The 22,406-nt window shown below is 31.0% G+C and overlaps 1 protein-coding gene across 5 annotated transcripts; it reads left to right on the top strand.

Moving 5' to 3' along the window:
* The first annotated feature begins 245 nt into the window (after positions 1–245).
* On the top strand, positions 246–20,567 carry LOC129985119 (lactosylceramide 4-alpha-galactosyltransferase-like). 5 transcript variants are annotated; one of them, XM_056095034.1, is made up of 6 exons: positions 333–375; positions 2,855–3,177; positions 10,634–10,747; positions 13,573–13,653; positions 17,976–18,271; positions 19,939–20,567. In XM_056095034.1, exons 3-6 carry the CDS (start codon positions 10,648–10,650, stop codon positions 20,503–20,505), a joined length of 1,044 nt encoding a protein of 347 aa, XP_055951009.1. In that variant the 5' UTR covers positions 333–375; positions 2,855–3,177; positions 10,634–10,647; the 3' UTR covers positions 20,506–20,567. The 5 variants fall into 5 exon arrangements, with proteins under 5 accessions (XP_055951008.1, XP_055951009.1, XP_055951011.1 ...); XM_056095035.1 differs by lacking the exon at positions 333–375 and adding an exon at positions 799–887; XM_056095033.1 differs by lacking the exon at positions 2,855–3,177 and having other exon boundaries at positions 246–375.
* Positions 20,568–22,406: the final 1,839 nt, after the last annotated feature.

The raw sequence follows: 22,406 nt of genomic DNA, 5'->3' as shown, positions 1-22,406 counted from the left end.
TTATAGTGTTTGTATGGTAAGAAATGAATCTTCAACTGTAAAAATTTCTCTTCGCCTGAGCAATAAAACTATAAAATGTACCGTTTTTGATTTTCGATAGAATTTTCAAATATCTTTCAATTGTATTAGAGAAAGTCAAGGTCTATGAAAAGATGACTACGCCATCGTAGCTGATAATAATTGAGGATTGATTCTGTCGATAGAAATACCACATGAAGGTAATGGTATAAAACGAGGCATCATAGGTGAGCGTCACGTTTTCTCTTATCATTTTTCTGATAAACTTCCTGATAAGACGCCTATAGAACAATTCATTCATTTTCAGTTAATAAAACCCTTTAAGAAAGGGGGAATTCACATGGCTCCAAGTAAAAGGTAAGAGTTCTTTCTTCATTCATTTTCTCACTTTTTGTAAATTCGAATGCAGCCTTATTTTAATTTTAGCTCAAAATGCAATAAAAGGCATTTCTTAGATAATAACAGTTTTATGAACTACAAGGAAAAGTGATATTGCTGATGTAATTGTTTAATTATTGATTCGAATTTTCAGAAATTCTTGAAAAATGAGATTTTTTAGTTAAAAACGAATATTTGTTAGAAATTTAAAAAAAAAAAAAAATGTTTCCGAAAGTATTCTGGAATTTAAGAAGTTGTTATGCTTTTTAAGCCTTTTATTTCGTTAAATGAATGAGCTGAATGTATATATTTTTAGCATTCCATTTGGTCACGGGGTATATTTTTTATCTTTAGGTCACGTGATATTTTTTTTTAGTATTAGGTCATGTGATATACTTAAATGGCGCCGAAAGAATTGAAATTCTTCATCCACTACGAGATTTATAGGAGCAAAATTAAGGCAAATTGCATCTAAATTTGGAATAACATTCGTAAGTCAAACAATTTGATCGTTACCTGAATTAACTTCATTTAAATATAATTTTAAGAAATTTAATAAATATTAGACTTTTCCCACAAAACAACCCATAAACCCACAAAAATAATTATTGGTATTTGAGAATATTTTCTTCGACAGAATTATCTTTTTTAGAAAAAACTAAAATGATAAGTAAATAGATCAAACATTCCAAATAATTAACTATAAATTTTTGTGATAACACATACTTTCATACCTATTGCGTAGGAAATGAAATAAACAGAGTGCGTTTTAGAAACAAAACATAAAATTAGCACATTTGTCGAAAAGTTTATCATCTTCCTTTTTTTAATTCATAGTATTATTTTTCAATTTGTATTTCCCATTCATTATGTTAAAACGATAATATTTAAATCTTTTTCCATGTCTATATATGCATTATAACACTTGATAATATTTGTTTTAGTCCATTTGTTTCCAAAGTTATAAAAAACGATAATCTCAATGAAATAAAATTGAGAGAGGATTTTAATTTCGAGATAAATTTTAGCTCTTTTAAGACTTAACAAGCCCTTTCAAACTTTTTTAAAATCATTGATTTAAATGCACTTAGATATCTTTGAGGCTTGAAAGAGTTTAATAACAATTGCAAGTAGAGTAAGTAGAGCAACAATTGCAAGTAGAGTTTAATAACAATTGCAGAGAATGCTGAATTATTCTGTAAAGCACTTCCAAACTTTTAAAGAACGGATGATATTTCTGTAAGAATAAACAGGTTATGTGCATGCCATTATCAAATAATAATTCCAAAATCTATTCATTGATACAAAAAATGCATTTTTTATACAACAGTGCCGCTAGCTTATTAAATTCATCAAATATTTAAAATATAACGATCATTTTTTCCATCCAAGCAATCTTTAATTACTGCTTTTCTCCGGATATACATTAATAATTTATGCCCCAGGGCTAGAAATCCCAAAACAAAGCTAGAGAATTGAACCTTTAATCCAGTCTGCTAATGTTACAAGTTACATTTTCCTATGGAGCTTTAGTTTGATTTTTGTCTCATTCACCTTCACTCTGTAATTTTACTAATTTTTCTTTGTTAACTTAGTGCGATAAAGAAAGATACATAAGTCATAGGAAGAAGTAAAGGGGCAATGATAAGAATTCACGAAACAAAAAAGAAATGCAAAAAATAGTTGGTTATGACAGCATTTAAAACACTGGAGCTTTAAATAAAAACTTCTCCTGCTTCAGGATCTATTATGGCGTTCACATCAAGCATATTTGACAAGCCCATCAATAATTTTCTGGTTCTTGAACTGAAGCCGTCACTTTATTAAACACATAGTGTTTGCATTCAATTTCCAATAAAAACTTGCTTTTTTGCTATGGCAACAAAAAACTATCAACAAACGCAGAAAAAAAATATTATTTTGTATACATTGGCAGCTACAAAAAATTTATAGGAAATTAAACAATTTATGGTAGCGAGACACAGCTTTGATTTGTTAAACTAATATCCTACTTCGGAGCCGAATTTGGTTAACAGAACTGAGGGTGATTTTTATCTTAACCAAGTCTACACTGACCATGGTGTATTTTCTGTGCATCAAAGTCGCTTCTTTGACCTTTCTCTGCTCGTTCGACTTGTCAGTGTGGCAACGAAGAAGGATCTATAAATTGCGTGATCAAAGTCTGTATATTATGGCGAAAACATAGTCTCATATAGTCAAGAAATTGAGTCAAGTCTCATATAGTCAAGTCGGAGAACTCATGAAAACTCCACTAATTAAATCTTCTATTAGGGACATTTTGTCAAACTTTTTTGTGTTTAGCACACTCCTAATGTAAAACTTTAACTCTCATGTAATGTATTTTAATGCATGTTTAATGTTTCACAACTTAATTTGTAATGTAAAATGTAATGTTTTTTTTCTATTCTTTTTTTGTACCAATATGGGTTTTCTCTAGAGAGTTCTTTACTGTTTGCAAGGGTCCAATGTCACCAAGTGTAGTTTGTTCCTTCTTGCTAGATGGGGCTGCTCTTCGGCGGCCCCATCAAGTTTCCAGAATGACATCTGGCTAGGTCGGGGTATCACACAGCATCCTACTTTGGAGCTACCAGAAGGCTATTATGAGATAGATTTCATAGATTGGAGCTGTGACAAGAGCCCCACATTCGTAATAACGTGAGAATATTCGTCACATGGACACCACCCTTCACTGAGAGCGAACTGAGCGAGATCCCACAGCTTCACAATGGAAATTCGCTGTACAGGATTATTCATTGCGAGGTAAATGACCTCAGTAATTCTTAGTAAAGAGAATTCCAATATGCATGATATCCACTTACTTTCGAAAACCTTATAAAATACAAAATAATGCTTCATTACTTGTCTTCAAGAGAAAAGCAGAACAAGATTTTGAAAATTATGAAATTTTTGAATGTTTTCATGTTTAGAAAAAAAAAATTGGTAAACACTTTAAATGACTTGGCCATTTCGTTGTAATTCTTGAAAATTCTAAAATAACAACAATGAAATGGAATTCAATGCTTTTCATTTCGGTACTATAAAGCATGCATTTATTCAATAAATTCAAACTTTCTCAGCATTTTTTTTTTAATTATTGCAACAAAGCATCGAAAAAAATTTATATTCTCATAGAATTTGTTTCTTTTTATGAAAAAGGGTTCTAAAAATCATGAGATTCAAATATACAACTTAGATTATTACGAAGATCATGTTAGTAATTTACACAAGATTAAATAAAATTTTCAAATAAAAAAATAATTGAATTATTTTAAAAGTGTGCGATTCGATTAAATTTATTCACGCACAAAAACATAATTAACAATTATTTTTAAAAACACATAGTAGAAAAAAGGAATAAAAGAAGAAAATTTCATTAAATTTTTAATTATAAAAAAATATCTCAAAGTAATCGAATGCATTTAAAAAACTTCAAAAATTAATTTCCTTTCACATGGGTTTGAACTTTTATCTATATCAATTCTTTGAACCCTGCCGGTTTCAGAAAAAAAATGCATGAAATGCACACTGAATTAGCATTAATACGCTCGATTCCATATTGAGGAAGATGGGAAAATATGACGTCTGTTCATCCTTCAAAATAAGATTTAACAATTGGTGTCACGCCCTTGATATATTATTTGAGAGCGTAATATGTCTACAGTATCTAGAGCACTTTAACTAAGGAAATGAAATAATTAAATTGTTTCAGCTCTCTGTTCCATCCTTTACGATAAAATGTTATCTCCATTTTTAATGCGATAAGACACTCAATAAAGAAAAGATAACATAAATCCTTTTAAGGAATAGATACGATTGCAAATAGTATTTATAATTTTTTTCAAATACGTTTGCTAGTGCAGAGGTTTTGCTTTAATTCGAGAGTACATGAAGGTTCACATGTCGTTGTTAGACGTTATAGATCTTAAGAAACCGACTGTTTTTAAGCCGAGTTTCACCGGAATCAACATTGAACTGTTATCAGGATTTCATGATATTCATGGAAACGCTCTGCCTCTCTTCGTTTACGAAATCGAACTCTAATCTCAATGTTTTCTTTTTGATTTCGCATGAGCATCTTTGATGGCATTTCAAAGTCATTTTGTCTGCATCGTTTGTGTCATTTTAGTACATAGAAACAACCAGCGTCACACCCGAATGTTATTTGCAAAACATTGCATGTAGATAAACACAGAAAATTCGGTCCGAATTATAAGGTGGAGAACATTTGTGAATGGAAAAGAACAGAAGAATTGCCACCAAAATCAGAAACCTGAATTGGCTAATTCGGCAATGACTGAAAAATAATGACATCAAATTCAATATTTTATTTTTCTGAATATATCATTTTATGCTCTATGAAATGAAAAAGATATATCCGAAAAACGAATTAAATGCTTTAAATAAATAAAATTTCAATTCCAAACAATTTTAAGAAAAATCATTGCATCTGATGAATAAATACCTAGAAAGAAATTTGCAGCATTTCTGTATTCCTGGGAATACTACATAATAGAAGCATGTGCCCAGCTGTAAAATCTCAATCTCCTATCATATAGTTGTTCACGTAACTGTTGTAACAGTCTATGGACTCCACGAATGTTTTGTAGGTGACAGCTATTCCGTTGAAATGTTTCTACACTATCTATTTTTAAATGTTGAGATCTGAATGGACTGTTCACTTAAAGATAACTTGAAAAAATAAGCCGAAATATCAATTTCCGCATCATTTGTGTAAGGCCACCATCTTCTCCATTCCTACCCAGGAGGGGAGGGAGGGGGTAAGAATCCTGTAATTTACTATCACAAAATTGTTTTCTAAATTGTTTGTTGAATTATGCTGGGGATTTAGAAGATGACATTTGTATTCTTCTACAAGTAAGTAAACATTACTATTATATGCAATAGAAATCATCAGCATTTTCCAAAGATACTTATTACTGAAATAGTCAATATTTTATAAAAAGCATAATCAAGCAAAGAATTTTATTCCCTTGTTCGGCATTCCAGTACATCTCTGGGCTATCTTAAATAATCTGTTTCTTTGCATAAAAAATTACTTTTTAAACATTTTACTATCGATTTGCATAGCAGCCTAAGTATTTTTTAATATAAATTTCCATCTTATTTAATGAAATTTTTTAGTTGCACATATATTCCAAAGTACAATATTTAGGGAAATAAAAGCTTGTTCTACTTTTTTGAGACAACACGCATACTCAGATGAAAATTTGAAGGAACAGCAGTCTTCGGAATACATTTTGAAGGAATGCCTTCTTCTTGGTTAATTTACGAATTCATTTCGGACGGTGAAGAAGTAAGGAATAAACCAGTTGAGTGATCTGTCAAAACTTCCTTATATACTCTTTAACAAAGATGCTACCTCCCCCCCCTCACGCATAACATTCAGGACAATGGGTAAAGCCGTGAATGCCTCGTATGGCAATGACAAACAATAGTTACGAAATATTTATCTTTGGTATGCGATAAACTGTTTTGTTGAACCTATTGTTGATCTTTGTGACTTTTTTTGACCATTAATCCTTAGCATGCGATTAATACACAAGTACCCAAAAATCGTATATGTATATTTTGAACGGATTTTCTCCAGTGGATTAAGACAAAATCTGAAATAGATGTGCAATTGTAGTCACAAGATCACATACCAAATTTCGTTTATTTATGTCGCTACATTTTTGCGTAGTTGCGTTAAATGTGCGCGCGAAAATACAGATTAACAGACAATTAACCTTTTGACGGATTTGTTTCCAAATTTGATAAGGGCCAAGCTATACAGATTAAGCCAGTGTTCTGAATTTTACATGTACGAATATAACTCTTGTTGCTGTTGTTGTTGTCGTGTCCATAAAAATACAAAAAGTGAGGAAAGAAAATCTCAGATATCCTCAAAGTTATGGAGGACTATTGCAATCACTATCTCCCCATTTTTTGATACTAGCGTAAACGCCAGCAAGCTGCATGTGTGGTTATAATGGATGGTAGATTTAAACTGATAAATTGTTAACTTTTAAAATTGTTTTTATTTTCTATTTGATCTCATCCATTGCATCTCAGTTCATTGAAACTACAAAAGACATAAAATATGATTTAATCTGAAATTAGAATAGTTTTATAGCACTAAATAACAAATGCCGGAAATTGTTACTACAGACACTCACATTCACAAAAAAAAAAAAAAAAAAAAAAACTTGTGTAAAAAGAACAATGACAGATTTTTTTTCTCCTTTACTTGATTTTACTGTAAAATCTTTTTGCTTATCTACAATGGAAATTGGCACTTCTCACTGCATTTGGATCTATCGCCAATGCCAGTTCTTTTGACTCCTCCTCTGTCCTGACCAGTTCCAAGATCTGAATTTTCCTTCCATTTCGTCAGTCTCATTTTCTACTTTCCCTTTGCATTCTTATTGAGGCTCGATTCCAGGAAGATTTTCATTACAGTACATTCCCGGACATCCGGGTTCCGTACTATCCGGCCTAGTTTTCTTTTATCATAAATAAATGAGAAAGGCAAGGCTTTGCAGAAGCAATAATCTATTAAGGACTTTTCAAAACCTAAAAACTGTAAGCTTTGACTCTTATCTTAGTGTTACCTTTTCAAATGTGTGTAATCATTTATCAGTGAAATAAAATTAATTTGAGGCAATTTTCATAAAAATTCGGCCAAAGACTTACGTTAATGTTTTGTTTATGTTTCCTACTTTTAACTTGGGCATTTCCAGAATGTATGTTGAAATGTGAACAGTTTATATCCCTTAACTAAATTTTTCTCTAATTAATTCTTGAAACGTGCAGTGCAGTATTTAAACATATATAAACTTCGAGTACAGAGCCTTCTGTTTAAATTCGACACTTTACTGGCAAATGCTTCTATGGTTCAACGGTCAGTGGCTGTGTTCACATTGAGATAAATGGTGGGTTTAGTATTTAGTAAGAAGTGAGAAAATACGTATAATAGCAGTAAGTTTTGTTATAAAAACTTTGTCTTCTGGTATTGGTGGGCAAGGAAATGAGGTCAGAGAACTCCGACATATCCGGCTTTCTTGTTATCCGACCAGTCCTCGCGCGCACATTAGGCCGGATTCTCGGGAGTGTACTATTCTTAAGTCTTGCGAACGTTAATTTGTGATAATTTCTAAATCTTTTCCGAATCCATATACTGTAAATCAGCGTTCGGTCCATCTGCAACTTCATTCATGATTTCATAGATGGAAATAAATGGAACACACAAGTTTATTTGCAGATTTAGACAGCAGACTTAAATTGTAGTACTAGTAGTAAAGTTTTATGGCTCACCATGATGGATTAAAACAAATGGTTCTAGGCTGCGTTAATTCAAAAATTTCAAAGCATTTTCTATATATTCAAGACTCATAAAACTTAATAAACTATAAAAAAAAATTCATTGCAAAAATATAATAATAAAACTTTTAAGAAGCATTCATATTGAAAAAGAAAATCTGTCAATTGAAGGAAGGTGTGTGTGTGTGTGTGTGCATGTGTATGGATGAAGAATTTTATGAAGTAAATTCATCTGCCATTTTAGAGAAGTTTGAAAGAAAGGTGGAAATTCACAAAATGATAGTCATTATCAATGAGACAAAACAAAAACTTACAACATTTTAGCTATTGTCGGGTTTACACTCTGCCAGTTATAAAACGGTCAGTTGACAGCGCATGCGTAGAAAGGCTGAAAAATGCTGTTCGGTCCATGGCAAGTACTTGTCCCGACGGGACAACAACATGCCGCTGTACTGCAGTTTTTTCTTACTACACATGAGTTTGTAGAATTTGACGGTTTTTTTTGCGTGGAAAAATTGATCACTTATCATAATTAATTCCGACATTTTTTGCTCTTTGCTCTTTCTGATGCAAGGTTTTTTCATTGTATCTGCTATTTTTTTTTTCTATAGTTTTCCAATTTTAGACCTTTTGACCTTTTCTTTTAAATTTTACCATGGTTCTTTGTGTAAATATCCATCATTTTAATACGATACACTGTGAAAAAGAAAAATCCAGGGATGCCAATATGGCAGTTTATAGCCAATCATGGAATGCCTGAATCTTTATGAAATTGTTGCAAACATAAATCAGTTCCTTTCTACGCATGAGCTGCCTATTGGCCGTCTTATAACTGGCAGAGTGTAAACTCGGCATAAATATTAGCTTCCATTTTGTGAATTTACCTAACTGCTCTCTTCATATCATTTTAATTTAATTCCTATAGAAAGAATAAATCATACCTAGACTTTTTTTTAACCTTGTGTAAATATCCTCATTGATCCTTAAGCTGTATAACAGATTCTTATCTGATTTCTTTGAAAAAGTATAGTTTTGTTTATTTTCGAGCACCTACTGCTGCATTGCAAAAACACAAAACATAAAAGAATATATAAGTCTTTTAAAATGAATTACAATGCTGCTTGAGTGGCATTATAATAATTTTAAAAACTCTATTCGTATTCGGCGCCTGAATGAACCTACGAAGGTCATAACTTTGATTCATTGCGTGCAAGTAATTGCAACCAACGATTTCATTGCTTTTCCAATACCTTTTCACAATAGTTAATGAAATTTAAAAAGTGAGCTTTATGTATTTTGCAATCAATCTATTTTAATTTTGCAGCAATAGATCAAAGCAAAATTCAAAGATAAATTTTTCTGTTGCGTGTTGCTATGACTTTCAACAACAACTCAGCCATTTTCAAAAAAAAAAAAAAAAAATTAACTGTGTAATTAAATATATATATATATAACAGATAACCAAATACAAATGAAAAAAATGCTTAAATTTACCAGAACATTTTTCCTTTATCGATTTAGCCCTTCTTTGCATGATGATGGAAATTTCCATCATAACATTTAGTGAACCAAAAATTGTACTCAAAACAGGTGTACAGTAAATGGGTTCTTACTGGCACCTGCTTTCACGACTATTGGGTAATTAGGAATGTAGTTGTCAAAAAAAAAGTCAAATGTCGCAATCATTATTGCGGGTTCGAACTTGGCATTCCGCTGTTTGTTGCAGAAAGAAATGTGCAATTTCTTGAATATTTTTTTTATATCTGATATAAAAAAAATATATCTTTTATATTTTTTTTGCTACTAAAAACGATAATGAGTGGAGAAATTTAGAAGAAACGGACATTGGAGATTTTGTACTGAGCTTAACTTGTAAACTTGCGTGATGATGGACCTTTCCATCATACTGCTTTTTTAATTATTTCATATTATATATTCATACCAGGATTTTTTAAATCATTTTCCCTGTAATATAGAGCATGAATTATATCACCTTTATTTATTTCACAAAAAAAAAGTAAAAAATCATGCAAAGTGTTGAAAAACATATTCTGTAGTCTAAGTTGGGTTTATTTGAAGGAATCGAGTCCAAGTTCTTCCAATTCCTTTTCACATAACAATTTGAAGCACAAGATGAAAGTACTTGACGCTCCAATGACATCAAACATACTCATTATCCCTTTTTAAAATCACGAGAAGTATATTTGCTACCAAATTACTCAACATTTGAATGAATCCATGAACAATTATTTTACATTTCTAATTAGAAATCAGAAACAGTAAAAAATATTCATAAAAGCATTAATCACACTATGAGCATTTAGGAATTCAATTAAATATCCCTTAATTATTATATTGAGATGCCCCATTACACAATGCTGACAAAAATTAAAAGCTTGATTTAAGGCCTCGCTAAATTTTTTGATGAAACTAAAATCTAGATGTTCATTTTTCGTTTCCAACCAAAGCAAGAATTTCTATTTTTTAAATGATTAAAGAAATTAATTTATAAATGGAATTTATCTAATGATCTTAAATAAATAATAAATATAAAAATAACATTTGAAAGCTAAAAGTATTAGCTGAATTCCCCTATCGATCACATGGGTGTCACCAGGAAAGTGTAATGCTCTCACAATGAACATCTGAAAAAAAAGCTTAAGTTTTAATTTTTGATTCTTTTTACATGATTCTTTGTTGTAAATCAGAGTACCCTGATATTAGACTTTGAAGCCTTGATATTGTATATATTGTCAAACGGAAATCTAAATATTTTTATGTCTTAAAAATGTTTTCTTTTGCTATAAATTTTGAATAGCAACTATTTAGTTTAATGAATTATTTAATGTATATTTAAATAGTTGTTTTGAAAACTTAATAATTTATATTATTCTAGGTTGGCGAGCAAAGATGCATCGCTGTAGGAAATATAGACCAGTGGCTGTATGCGTCACAGCCTGCTTAATCATCTTCACGGTGCATTTCATGGTGTACTACCTCATAGTCTATGGTAAGAACTTCTCTGAATCCTATGAATCGTTTTACTAAATACTGGTCATTCATTCTAGCAAATTACTTTGTTCAAATACTTATTTTTTCTGATGAAATTCTGCAACCTAATCTATCTTAAAATGTAAAATCATGAGAAAAAGAACTATTTTACTTAAAAACTGTCAAAATTATTGGATGCGGTCAGAAACAACAACAACATGGGAAAATAATTTTAATTGGATTTTACTACCCTAATTTAAATATTACCAATTAGTATGCGATTTATTTTTAACATTCCATTACACACACGCACACACACACACACACACACATATATATATATATATATATATATATAAGGAACACAAGCATGGTGCAGACTTTTCTCTAGCTACTAAATCCGTCTTCACTTTGCTTAAACATAAACATGCCTTTTCTGAAAAGTAAGTTCGATTTCCTTTTACATATTATTTAATAAATTGCGCATACATGTTACTGAATTATCTTCCTTATTATTGCAACGAAGCTTCTACCCATTCAAATCAATGTGGCAATTATGTTCCATAAAAGTTCTTACTATTATTAAGAATTTTCATACGTTGTAATCTGAATGATACTAGTTTCATCCTCAAAGATTGGTCCATCTCTGAAAGAAACAAGTTCTGTGCAATACGTTTTGCATAACCATAACGCAGACTATGAAGAATTGCCTGTGATTAGAGAAGTCAGTGGGTGTTACTTAGGGTCAAGATGCACAAAACGCTTAGTAAATCACATATAAAAGACCTCTTCCGGAAAATCATGCTAAAGGAATGGCAAAGATATTGGAGCAGTGGTGATATAGGAAGAAAAGTTTCTAATAGCTTGCACTCCGTTAAGCTTCATTCCACTAACTGGATCAGAGAGGATATTATTTTCTTTTCAGAACACAGCCCTTTCCCTTTCTACTTCAAAAGAGTCACTCTGTCTGAGAGTGATCAGTGCAGTTGCGGTGGGATTGGCACGGCACTTCATTATGCCATGGAATGCATCCTCGCAATGTCTTGCCATATGAAAAAAAAAACCATCACCAAGCCATGAACAAAAACGGCTGAAAAGAGTCTCAGCAACTTACTCTCTAGACAAAAGATCCATCGGACAATTAAATTTACTAGTGAAAGCAGATATATTTTCTTGCCTCCCTAGCTCTCACCATCAAGTGTCATACTCAGAAGGACTGGGGGAGGGTGGGGAAAGCACCCTGTTTCTTCACGTGCGTTTGCAGTCATAAATATCTTCTAAACAGAGTTTTTCCTTGTTACCATTAACCAATTATTATTTATTTATTATTTTTTTTATTTTTATAGCTGCATCCTCATCTACTGTGTCATGCTAACAAATGAATTCAGAATTCATGTGTTTTTTTTTCCATACAAAATATCTTTCTACATAATATTATTCCAAATAATTTTTCTATAATACTTCAAAGTAGGAAATCTTTGTAAATACTTTCGGTTTGTTATCATTTCTTATATGCTTATAAATTCTGTACATAATTATTTTTGTTTTTCTACTTTAAATATTTTGGTATTTAATAACCAATTTTAATTTTGAATTTAAAAACCGTTCAGTGACCAGAATGGTTACTGATATGGAGGTATGAGACGGCTTTCTGTTCTGTTAGTCAAAGTACTAATTCAGTCGCTATGTATGATCAGCAAGATGCGGTCGAACATGACAATGACAAGAAAGCTCTAAGAGTGAACATGCACGCATCTATCTTTGTTTTACATTGTATGGTGAAGAGAATATCACAATCGTTCGAAGTATTTTCGCAATATGGATTCGATCAACAAGTCTCCTTTCTTATCACATAAGAGAACACTTACAATTTTTAATTTCCAGCTCTCAGTGGTATCCAACAGTTCTTTCAGAAATACTGCATGTTTCCATTACTTTAAGGGCTAACTGGGTCCTGGAGGAATACGATAAATCTACTCGTATCGTCAGACAATATCAAAACACAAAAGAAAATCCCCATCTTCTGTGCAACAGCAGTTATATTTTTGGTGTGATTTTGAGAAAAGAATATAAAAAAGCATCTCAACATCATGATTAATCTTTATTACGACAGTTTGAGACAATGAGATTTACTCACCACCCAAGAACATTAATTATATCTCTGTTTAACTTTAACAGATATATGCAATAACAGATATAACGATTTCTGTTATTGCATAGAATTTCCTCGGAAAGAAATAGAAACCGGTTGAAGAGAAGAACCATTAAAATGTGAATAATTGTGGAGCTTTTTGATAGGCATTTCACTAAAGGCAGTGTCTAAATCTTTGATTCTTAATTACTGTTATCGCACTTGCATGTTTTCTATTACAAATTTGATGCCATTGAAAACATGATTGAAAGTTAAAAGATCTATTTTAATAGAAACTGAAAAATAATCATTTCCATTTGAAATACCAATTAATATTTGAAAAATAACAGTTTAAAAGAAAATTTGTATTGTCTTATAATTTTTGTTTCGATTTATTTTCGTTCATATTTAAAATAAATAAGATCTTTTGAATTTTATATTCTCACTTGACTTAGATTATTTTTAACAATGGAGTTATTTAACAATCAGCTTAGATTCGACAGACCAGTATGAGATATAAAGATTGATGTTGTTTTTTTAATTCCATTATTTGAAACGTGTAAGATTTTTCTTTCAGCAAAATTGAAGAGTAATGACATAACAAATGACTTCATTCAATTTAATAAGATTCCAATGTTACTTGAGTGGATTTCTTGATGAAATAACGTTTAATAAAGTTTTGAAGTAACGTACAACTCTTTTGTTTTCCGTAGAAGAGCCAATTGACCTGACATTTGATGATGATCCTTTTAACTGGGAATGTGGACCGAACGCCAAATTACTGAAAACTGTCGGTAAGCCTGTCGCATTTTATCTTTCTACTATTCACATTCACGGGATTTTTTAGTTAAGGTAAAAGACATAAAAAAGATTATTGAGAGAAAAATTATTTTTTATTCTTTCTCTAATTCATTAACGCTGCATAATGCTTTAATATTTTTTTTTCTAAATATTAAAAGTATCAAAACACACCATTTAAAATTTAAGTTATAATTGCCCATAAGGTAAATAAATTTTCCACAATCAGTCTTTCACTTTTTATGTAATAATTGTTTAATTAATCCTTTGATATCATTTTAAACCAGCTCCTCTCGGTTTTAAAAACAAGCAAGATTATGAAAGATAATTGGGAATAGTGTCTACAATATGCACCAGATTTCACGATCTGGAAAATCTATGCTTTCTTTAAAGAACTCTAAAGAAAAACAAATAATACCTTCTCATTTTCATAATATTATTATATTATTTTCTGACGGTTTTTTTTTATACTTTAGTTAAAATTGTCTTAGAAAAAAAGTGATATCAAAATTTCCTAAATTTCCTTAATCATTCCCTGTGTCATTTACAAATTTGTATCTTTCTTTATATGTAGAGAATAAGGGTTATGAGAAAAACTTAATTTTCGTTTTGATACTTGCTCCTGAGAATTAAGATAATGTTCTCATATATCCATTATAATTTTCATCTTGGGATAATTGAGAACAAGTTTTTATAGTAATAAAAATATTTATTATATGATTTTTATAGAACGAGTTTTTATAGTAATTATCAGGCATTCGTAATATTTATTATGTGATTGGAATTGATATTAGATATGTTAACGCGATAACGTCTTGTCCTCCCTCCCAATAATGCTCATAATTTTATGTCAAATCAACAGTTCATATTTTTAAAGAATCTACCACATGGTCAATATGTATATTATTCTTCACGCATGGAAGTTAGTAATTAATGACGACTCGATGTGGTTTAAATTAAGTATGGCAGGAAACAAAACAAAAGGAAAGAAAAAAAGATATGCTGTGAAAGAAATCTAATGATGAGGATTTTTATTCGTTTCCATCAGAAACGGAAGGTTTGGAAAAGGAGGAAGTGATTTGAGATCATCTACAATTGATTTTTTTTAACAAAATTTCTATTTTGATCTATTATGTCGAAGATACCAGAATGACTACCCATTATGCGCGTGCCTGAGAGATTAAGGCAGTTGTCACTGGTCAAATGAATGTAATAAATTTGAAGAGATCAATTTGGCTAAATAGAAGCTTGTTTTGGTGGTTAATGACACTTTGCAATTTCTGAGATATGCTACCAGATTCTATTACTGAAGTATACTTTTTCAGGTAACGTAAATTTAAAGGGATATTGAACACTCTACGTGAAGTGGGCACTCTTCACTAAATTTTCCACTATTAAATCGAATTACTAGTTCTTCTTCCTTTTAATGCTTAATTTTAAATTTCAGATATTTTCTTGTCGTATCACATAAAAATTCCTTTCCTCAACTCTTCCTCGCGGAAATGGGGTCGGAATGATGATAAATTACTACAAATTAAATGCATTAAATAAAATGATAGTTTATATACGATATTCCGGGAAAGAAAGGATATGAAAAAAAAATGTTTTTATTGAAAAGCTAGGTAAAAAAAAATAGTAATTGGGAATAGATGAGAATGGGTGGTAAAATAAATTCTCAAACAATGAGCAATAATTTTTGGTCACTTCAAATATATTCTCTTCAAAACAATTTTTTACTATATTCAGAAATTAAGATATTCGTCCCCAATTATCCTAGAGACTTAAGAGTAATTGGAAACATATCGAAGTAATTCTTAACGTTGCTGTTACTAAAATTGGTTTATTAGAAAACTTGTATATAAATGTGGAAAAAATGGAATTGTTTAACGAGTCTTCTAGAGCATGATTAATCATATATAAATTATATGCATATTTTCCATACGGTCATTTTGCACCGAACAAGATGATAATATCTACAAAGTTAATTTGCCTAAAGTGACCAAAATACCCTGTTTTATACTTCTTTCTACCATAAGCTGACTTTTGATACCTTAATTATTCATAAAAGATTCAGATTTTAATTTATTTTCTTATAAATATTAACACCATTTGGCAGTACTATTAATTCTAATAAAACTAGAGGAAATCGATTTCAGGTATAGCATAAAGTCAAGGTATGTCTTGTGTCATTTTGGTATTTCGGTGTTATTCACAATGTTGTATTTTATTTGAGATGACTCAGGAGATTAATTTTAAAAATATTTATATAATATTAATTTTGCTTCCCAATTTTGATATTCATTTTTCAATCATTCGAACTCAAATTTACTTTCGTAAAAAAAAGCTAAAAAATTAATAGTTGTAATTTGTACTTTCAGTGTCTATGCATTTTTCTGCAAGTATGTCAGTAGTTCTCTAATTATACATAAAATAAGTATTTATAATATTGGTAATTATTTTTAGATCATTTGTTTTAATTTACTTCTAATTTTAAAAATTTCCAGAATTTCACAAACTGCAAAAAATTAAAAACGTAACTGAGATTATCTGAAAGTGAACTGGATGATTCTTTTAGAAGTGACCACAAAACTGTTAACGATAAAGAATTATATATCAATAAAACTATAGTTTTGTAGCTCAATTTTTTTATACTTAACTTAATTGGTATTCCCCATTGATTCTCCAATTGTTAGCATTCAAAGGTCAACAGAACCTTTCACTTCTTGGTCGAAATAGATATGCACATAATCGGAATGAAAATAGTGTTAATCTCTCCATCCAAATTTGTAACATCTTGTCTCTCAAGTTTCAGTGTTCATCTTATTCATCATCGCTCATCGACTTGACTAGTGAGGATTGTTTGATGTCGACGATAATACTGTCCCACCTGAAAAGCATGTTAAATGCCATTCATCTGAGTTATAAAATTATGATCTAAGACTACGCTTTGCTCAACTCTTTGAGAAAGCATGCAATAGTTCCTCCAGCAGTATGAGAATCACACTACAATCCCAGATATCAAAATCATATGATATATTTCACGGAGTTTTTCAATGTTTGGATTCCTTTTCATGCAATTCGGTACTTTCCTGGAAAGTGAACGAATTCTACTCGGATAGCAAGAAGTCCTTTACCTCAAGGGATTCTGCAACAAATAGATGTAAATGCAGAAATTACATCATGAGTCAAATTTAGGAACTTTTCATGAAATAATTTGTTTCGCGAACCAATCGTTCCTATTTAGTACTTTCTAAAAATATCCTCTTTTGCGATTCTATGTACATACAATACACTTCTTACTTCTTCAACTCGAACGATTGTTAATTTATTTTCTTGGATGCATCGGATGGAGTGAGAATTTTTGGCAATTGTTTTATATGTCCACATTGATGACTTTTTATCTCAGATAAAAAGTGTTAGCTTTTTGAGTAACTAGAAATTATCACTACTGAGATCTAGGATTACGACATGAACGATCCTTTACGAATTCAATTTCGTAGCTTAGATTCAGAATAATAAGAATATTTTTCGTTAACGCCGATGAGCGAACCATACGTTTAATAGATAATAAAATTGGGTGAAATTACATTTAGTTTAACATATCTAGCTAAGTTTCAACAGTCAAATATTTATGATAAAAGGAAAGTGTAGTAACTTTTTTTCCTTAGTTATTTTTTGCGTTAGAAATATGACATCTCCTCTATGCGGGAAGAGTATTTTTAAAGGAAGTAAGTTGAAATTCTAAGTCTTTTGACTGAAATCCTCGGAAGCCAACCCAACAGAAAATTTTCCTGGGGCGTACAGGGTTTCAAACGTGTGAATTTTGTGATTCAGATCACAGGCAGATGATAAAACTGAAAACATTCTTCATATTTATTGATGTTAGCCCTGCCCGCTCTGCCTTAACCTACTAGGACACAGGTGGATACCTTGGCAATGACAGCTACTGCAAGAAGAAATGAACTTAAAATGTAAGATTTGCGGAGGTATTCCAAATGTGAAGAAAAAAAATGAAATTAAAAAGCAAAAAGGGCTTTTGTCTTGGAGATAATACCTCTGATTGACATGAGTTACTTTTGTTAGTACTCAGGAATTTTATTCAAAATTCTAGCTCTCTTTTAAGACTCTGTTCTTCTTAAAAAAAAAACTATGTGTTTATGCTTTAGTCTTTTGAAAAAATTTCTGCATTTTCATCTATGCATTTTTTATAAGATTGAAAATATTTTTAATTGCTTATATTCAATAAATCAAAACAGTTATTTAGTCATTTCAATTTGTAAAACGAACAAATAGTTTGAAAAAAAAAATTCTTTCATAGAATATATGGAGTGCATCAATCAGAATCCCATCTTTTTTGTGGAGACCTCTGACAGCCCCCGTCTCACTGCTCGGGTGTCTTGCGCAGTTGAATCAGCAGCTATACATCATCCTGACCGCCAGGTGAGGATCCTTTTTCTATCCCCAGAACCCCTGGACTTTACCGATCCCTTCACTGAATCTCTCACTCACCTGGACAACGTACGTCTGCTGAGAGTTGATCTCGCCGTTCTATTCCGGGGCACGCCGCTCTTGCACTGGTACAAGAAAGGAAAATGGAAGAAGAGTCCCTACAGGGTATGTCATCAGCATTGACTATTTCACAAATTAAAGTAGATGTCTCGAAAAGCATGAAACACTTTTATTTTCATTTACCCTAATATGAAAATTACTTTCTAAAGAGTTAAATTTATAAAATTTAATGCGTATGAGGCAGTTTTTGTGATAATTTTAAAATAACTTAATAAAAATAAATATGTATTTTTATATTACAAATGTGGCGCTAATATAATTTTTTTGTCATATATAATGTATATATAGAAAAATTATCGTAATCACGAAAAGAACCCAACTGTGGATTTTGGTAAATCTTTAGTATGTAAAACTTACTTTAATATCGATATCTCACCCAGGGTGTGCACTCTAGACATAGGGATGAGAAGCTTCCGGTATGTTGGTTGGTTTTGGCCATTTGCTGGCTACAGAAATGGTATGGGGTCGGCTACCCCCAATAACAGAAGAGTTGTACCTTGACCGGTGATGGTCTTTAGGGCACAACCTTAGCTTTTGCTTGCGCTGTCGCAGAGTCCGGTCATTCAGTTTTGTTCTTGTGTCTTTGGGTGGTTTAGAGTAGCTGCTTATAGTTATCCGAATTAGTTAAAAACCTATTTTCGATATGCTGTCTGTATGTCTATCAGGCTGTGTATATGTGTACTGGAAACTCACAAAAGCAAGAAGATAGATTTTTGAACTTAGTATGCGGTATTTAAATCAAAATAAAATTAATTTCGTACTCATACAGGAATTTTTCCCAAACCACATGTTGTATTTTCTTAACTACCCTATACAAAAAACCCAATTTCTTAACTACCCTATTTTTTTTTCCAAATATAGTTTTATATTAATGTTGCCACACTTTTTCTGAGACAACACTTTTTTTTTGACCGGTATCGTAGTTTTAATAAAGAAAAAAATTTATTAAGAGATACAAATTGGTGCTAAAAATTGCTTCATATTCAAATTGCTGTATAATCACTTCGTTGGACTGACAAATTGTTGATTTTGTTATGGCCAAAAGATAAAAAGAAAATAATTAAGAAGAACAACGCACTAATGAACAGTAAACGAAAGGAACTCGTAAGAACAAGAAATTATGCATCTAGAATTCTTTGAGATTTCCAGCAATATCGCAAGTTTTGATTACATAACTAATAATTATCTACTGCCAAAATTATATAATTAGTATTCTTATTTTTCTTATGCAAAAAATTCCCGTTGTTTTAAGTTGACAAATCTTAAAGAAATACAAATTTCCTTTTATTATTTTGGAAGAAATGTTACCATACCTTAAAAATTAATAATAAATTTAAAATATAAACTCTATTAATAAGTTTAAAAATTAATTTAAAATTGTTATTCATTACGTTTAAATAAAATACTTTAAAACAAGAAGGCTTCCTGCAGTTGGAATTAAAGAATCTTTAATATAAAGATCTTATATAGGTTCTGCTGTAACATTGCTTAAAGATGCTTATAACTTATTTGAGATTACTTATAACTTTATAAAACCTTGCAGGAGAGAATAAACTTAATTCAGTGCTCACAAAATGTCAGTAGAAAGTTTCTGCACAGTCTTTGTGACTCTCGCCTTTTAAAATCAAACGAAAATCTCTTAAAACAATATCGAAAGAATCGCAATTATGTTTGGTCATTTTATTTCTAAGAGAGCTGTCTCTTTGTTACAGATTTCCCACACAAGCGATGCCATGCGCTTGTTTCTCGTGTGGAAGTATGGTGGCATGTATCTGGATTCTGACATTGTGGTGCTACGTTCACTTTCGCACCTTCACAACACCACCACTACGGACAACGGAAAAAACCTCGGTTTCGCTCTGATCGCCTTTGATCCGGACCACCCCCTTTTCCGAGATTCCATCAAGGACTTCTCAGCCAACTATGCTCCCTATGAGTTCGCAGCCAACGGACCTCAGCTCTTCAATCGAAACTTTAAAAAGCACTGCCACGTGGAGATTGTAGACGAATTGTATATTGGAGGACAAAACGATTGTGACGTGGACGTTCTTCCTCAGGAAGCAGCGTATCCGATTTCTTACAAAACGTGGGAAGAATACTTCAAACCACAGGCAGTCCACAACGAGACAGCATTCGAATCCAGCCTCATAATACACGTGTGGAACATGCTCAGCAGTGGGGGAAGACTGGTGGTCGGTCAGAACAGCTTGTACGAGATGGCGATGAAGGAACATTGCCCCAAAGTGTACGAGAATGTTGCCAAACTTGGTTACGCCTAGGATCTGTGCCAATCGCGCTTTTGTAAATATGTATTGTAATAAAGCAACAACTTTTTTTTAAATGATGCTTAAGTATTTGATATTGTTTTGTGTTCTCAATATAATGATCTTTCACGAAACTGAGGACTGCATTTTAAAACAAAAAGAAGGCATATAGCAATCTAAAAATATTAATTTAGGCAGTATGCTGTTAAAAATAGGAATGAGCTCTGAAAACAATTGTATGAGAGAGATAATATATTATTATAAGGAATTGTTCATATGTTAGGTCACGGGAAAAAAAGGAGCTACCCAGAATAATTTTGAAGTCGATCATCTTAGAGATGAATATTAAAACATACTGAGCTGAAAATTTTCGTAGGGGGTTGTCTATAACTTTACAATTGTACAAACTTTAAGATTTCCTATAGAAAAATTTCCTATTCCTATTTTTTGAAGCAACAAATAGATTACCCATGGGAAAAAATACCCAGGACACAACGTTTTGGTTAATAACCATAATTACATAAAGAAATATTTGGCATTTTCTGTTAAAGATTCGTTTCCATATTTAGATGTGTAGGATTTTGATATTCTCTGTACGTCAATAATAGCATTTTTTTCGCTGTTTTATTTTTTATTTTACCGACTGCTATTTCATTCTTGACAGCATATTTATAGTGAAAATATTTGGAAGAATTGTGATTATTTTCTGTAAGAAATATTCAAAGGCATTGAAAGTTTTGTTTAAGTTGCATCCGAGCCTGATTCTCCATTATGCTGAAAGTACCAAACTGGAAAGTGTTGTTGTATGAGCAAACGATATAAAATGAAATATATTTTTTATTATTTAAAAAAATGTCAATTTGAGTGTTAAAATTAATATCTTACCGATTCACAGAGAAACAAATGAACTGGTTTTTATTCTTTTTCGCTTTATTCCTGCTTTTCTTTATAAGTATATACTATTCCTATCTTCACTGCCTACTACTCATAAATAGACATGAAGTGATACATCGCTTTATTTTACAAGCATACAAAGAAGAAGCGCGCTTCATTCACCGATAAATGTGAATCCGTTTTCTTCCATGCAAATGCGTTTTTTATTACCAAAGATTTCGATGCATGATGTCATGATATATGCGTGTTGCAGACGTGAAAAGCAAATGGCAGCGCATCACTCTAAATGTTCTTACATATCTTTCATTTCCATTATTGTAGCACTTTCTTAAATTGAAATTCGTCACTTAATTTTGCTGCTTCTTACATGAATAGAAACTTGAAAGGAGGTATAGTTAAAAGAATTATTATATCTAATTGTAAGAATAATTATATTTAATAACCATAAGAATAATTATTATATGTAGATAATTGTAAAAATAATTATTCCTTTGGATGTCTTTAAGAAGAAACCGGCTTAATAATCGAAAATTTATATCAATAGCTATTTGATTAATCGGAACAAAGTTCATTTAATTAAAATGGCATTGAAAAATTTAGTATTTATCAATCAACAGTATTAAATAGATTAATAAAATCAATAAAAGGAATTACAAATTGTAATAATACATTATTACAATTATATATATATTATTAAGAGAATATCAATATTAAATTCTTAATAAATAATGTTTTGATGCCTGAATTTTTTTATTCCATTTATGATTATATTTGTTTTATATTTGTTCTGATTAATTGTAATAATAATTACAATTACGGTAGATTAATCTTGTGAATTTGAGACTTTTGGAAGAAATATTGTGCACTTAAACAAGCATCACTCAATTTAAACAAACACAAAGGAGCTTTTCTTGTTAGAAAATAGAGTATTAGTTACCCATAAATTATTAAGAGAAATAATTAACCACAATGGTTGTAAAATTAAATAGTTAAATCCTACAAAGTATTTATTAAGAAAGAAA

Source organism: Argiope bruennichi, chromosome 9 (assembly GCF_947563725.1).
Source record: "Argiope bruennichi chromosome 9, qqArgBrue1.1, whole genome shotgun sequence".
NCBI lineage: Eukaryota > Metazoa > Arthropoda > Arachnida > Araneae > Araneidae > Argiope > Argiope bruennichi.
The sequence above is the reverse complement of the archived record's forward strand: the minus strand, read 5'-3'. Positions and strand labels throughout refer to the sequence as shown.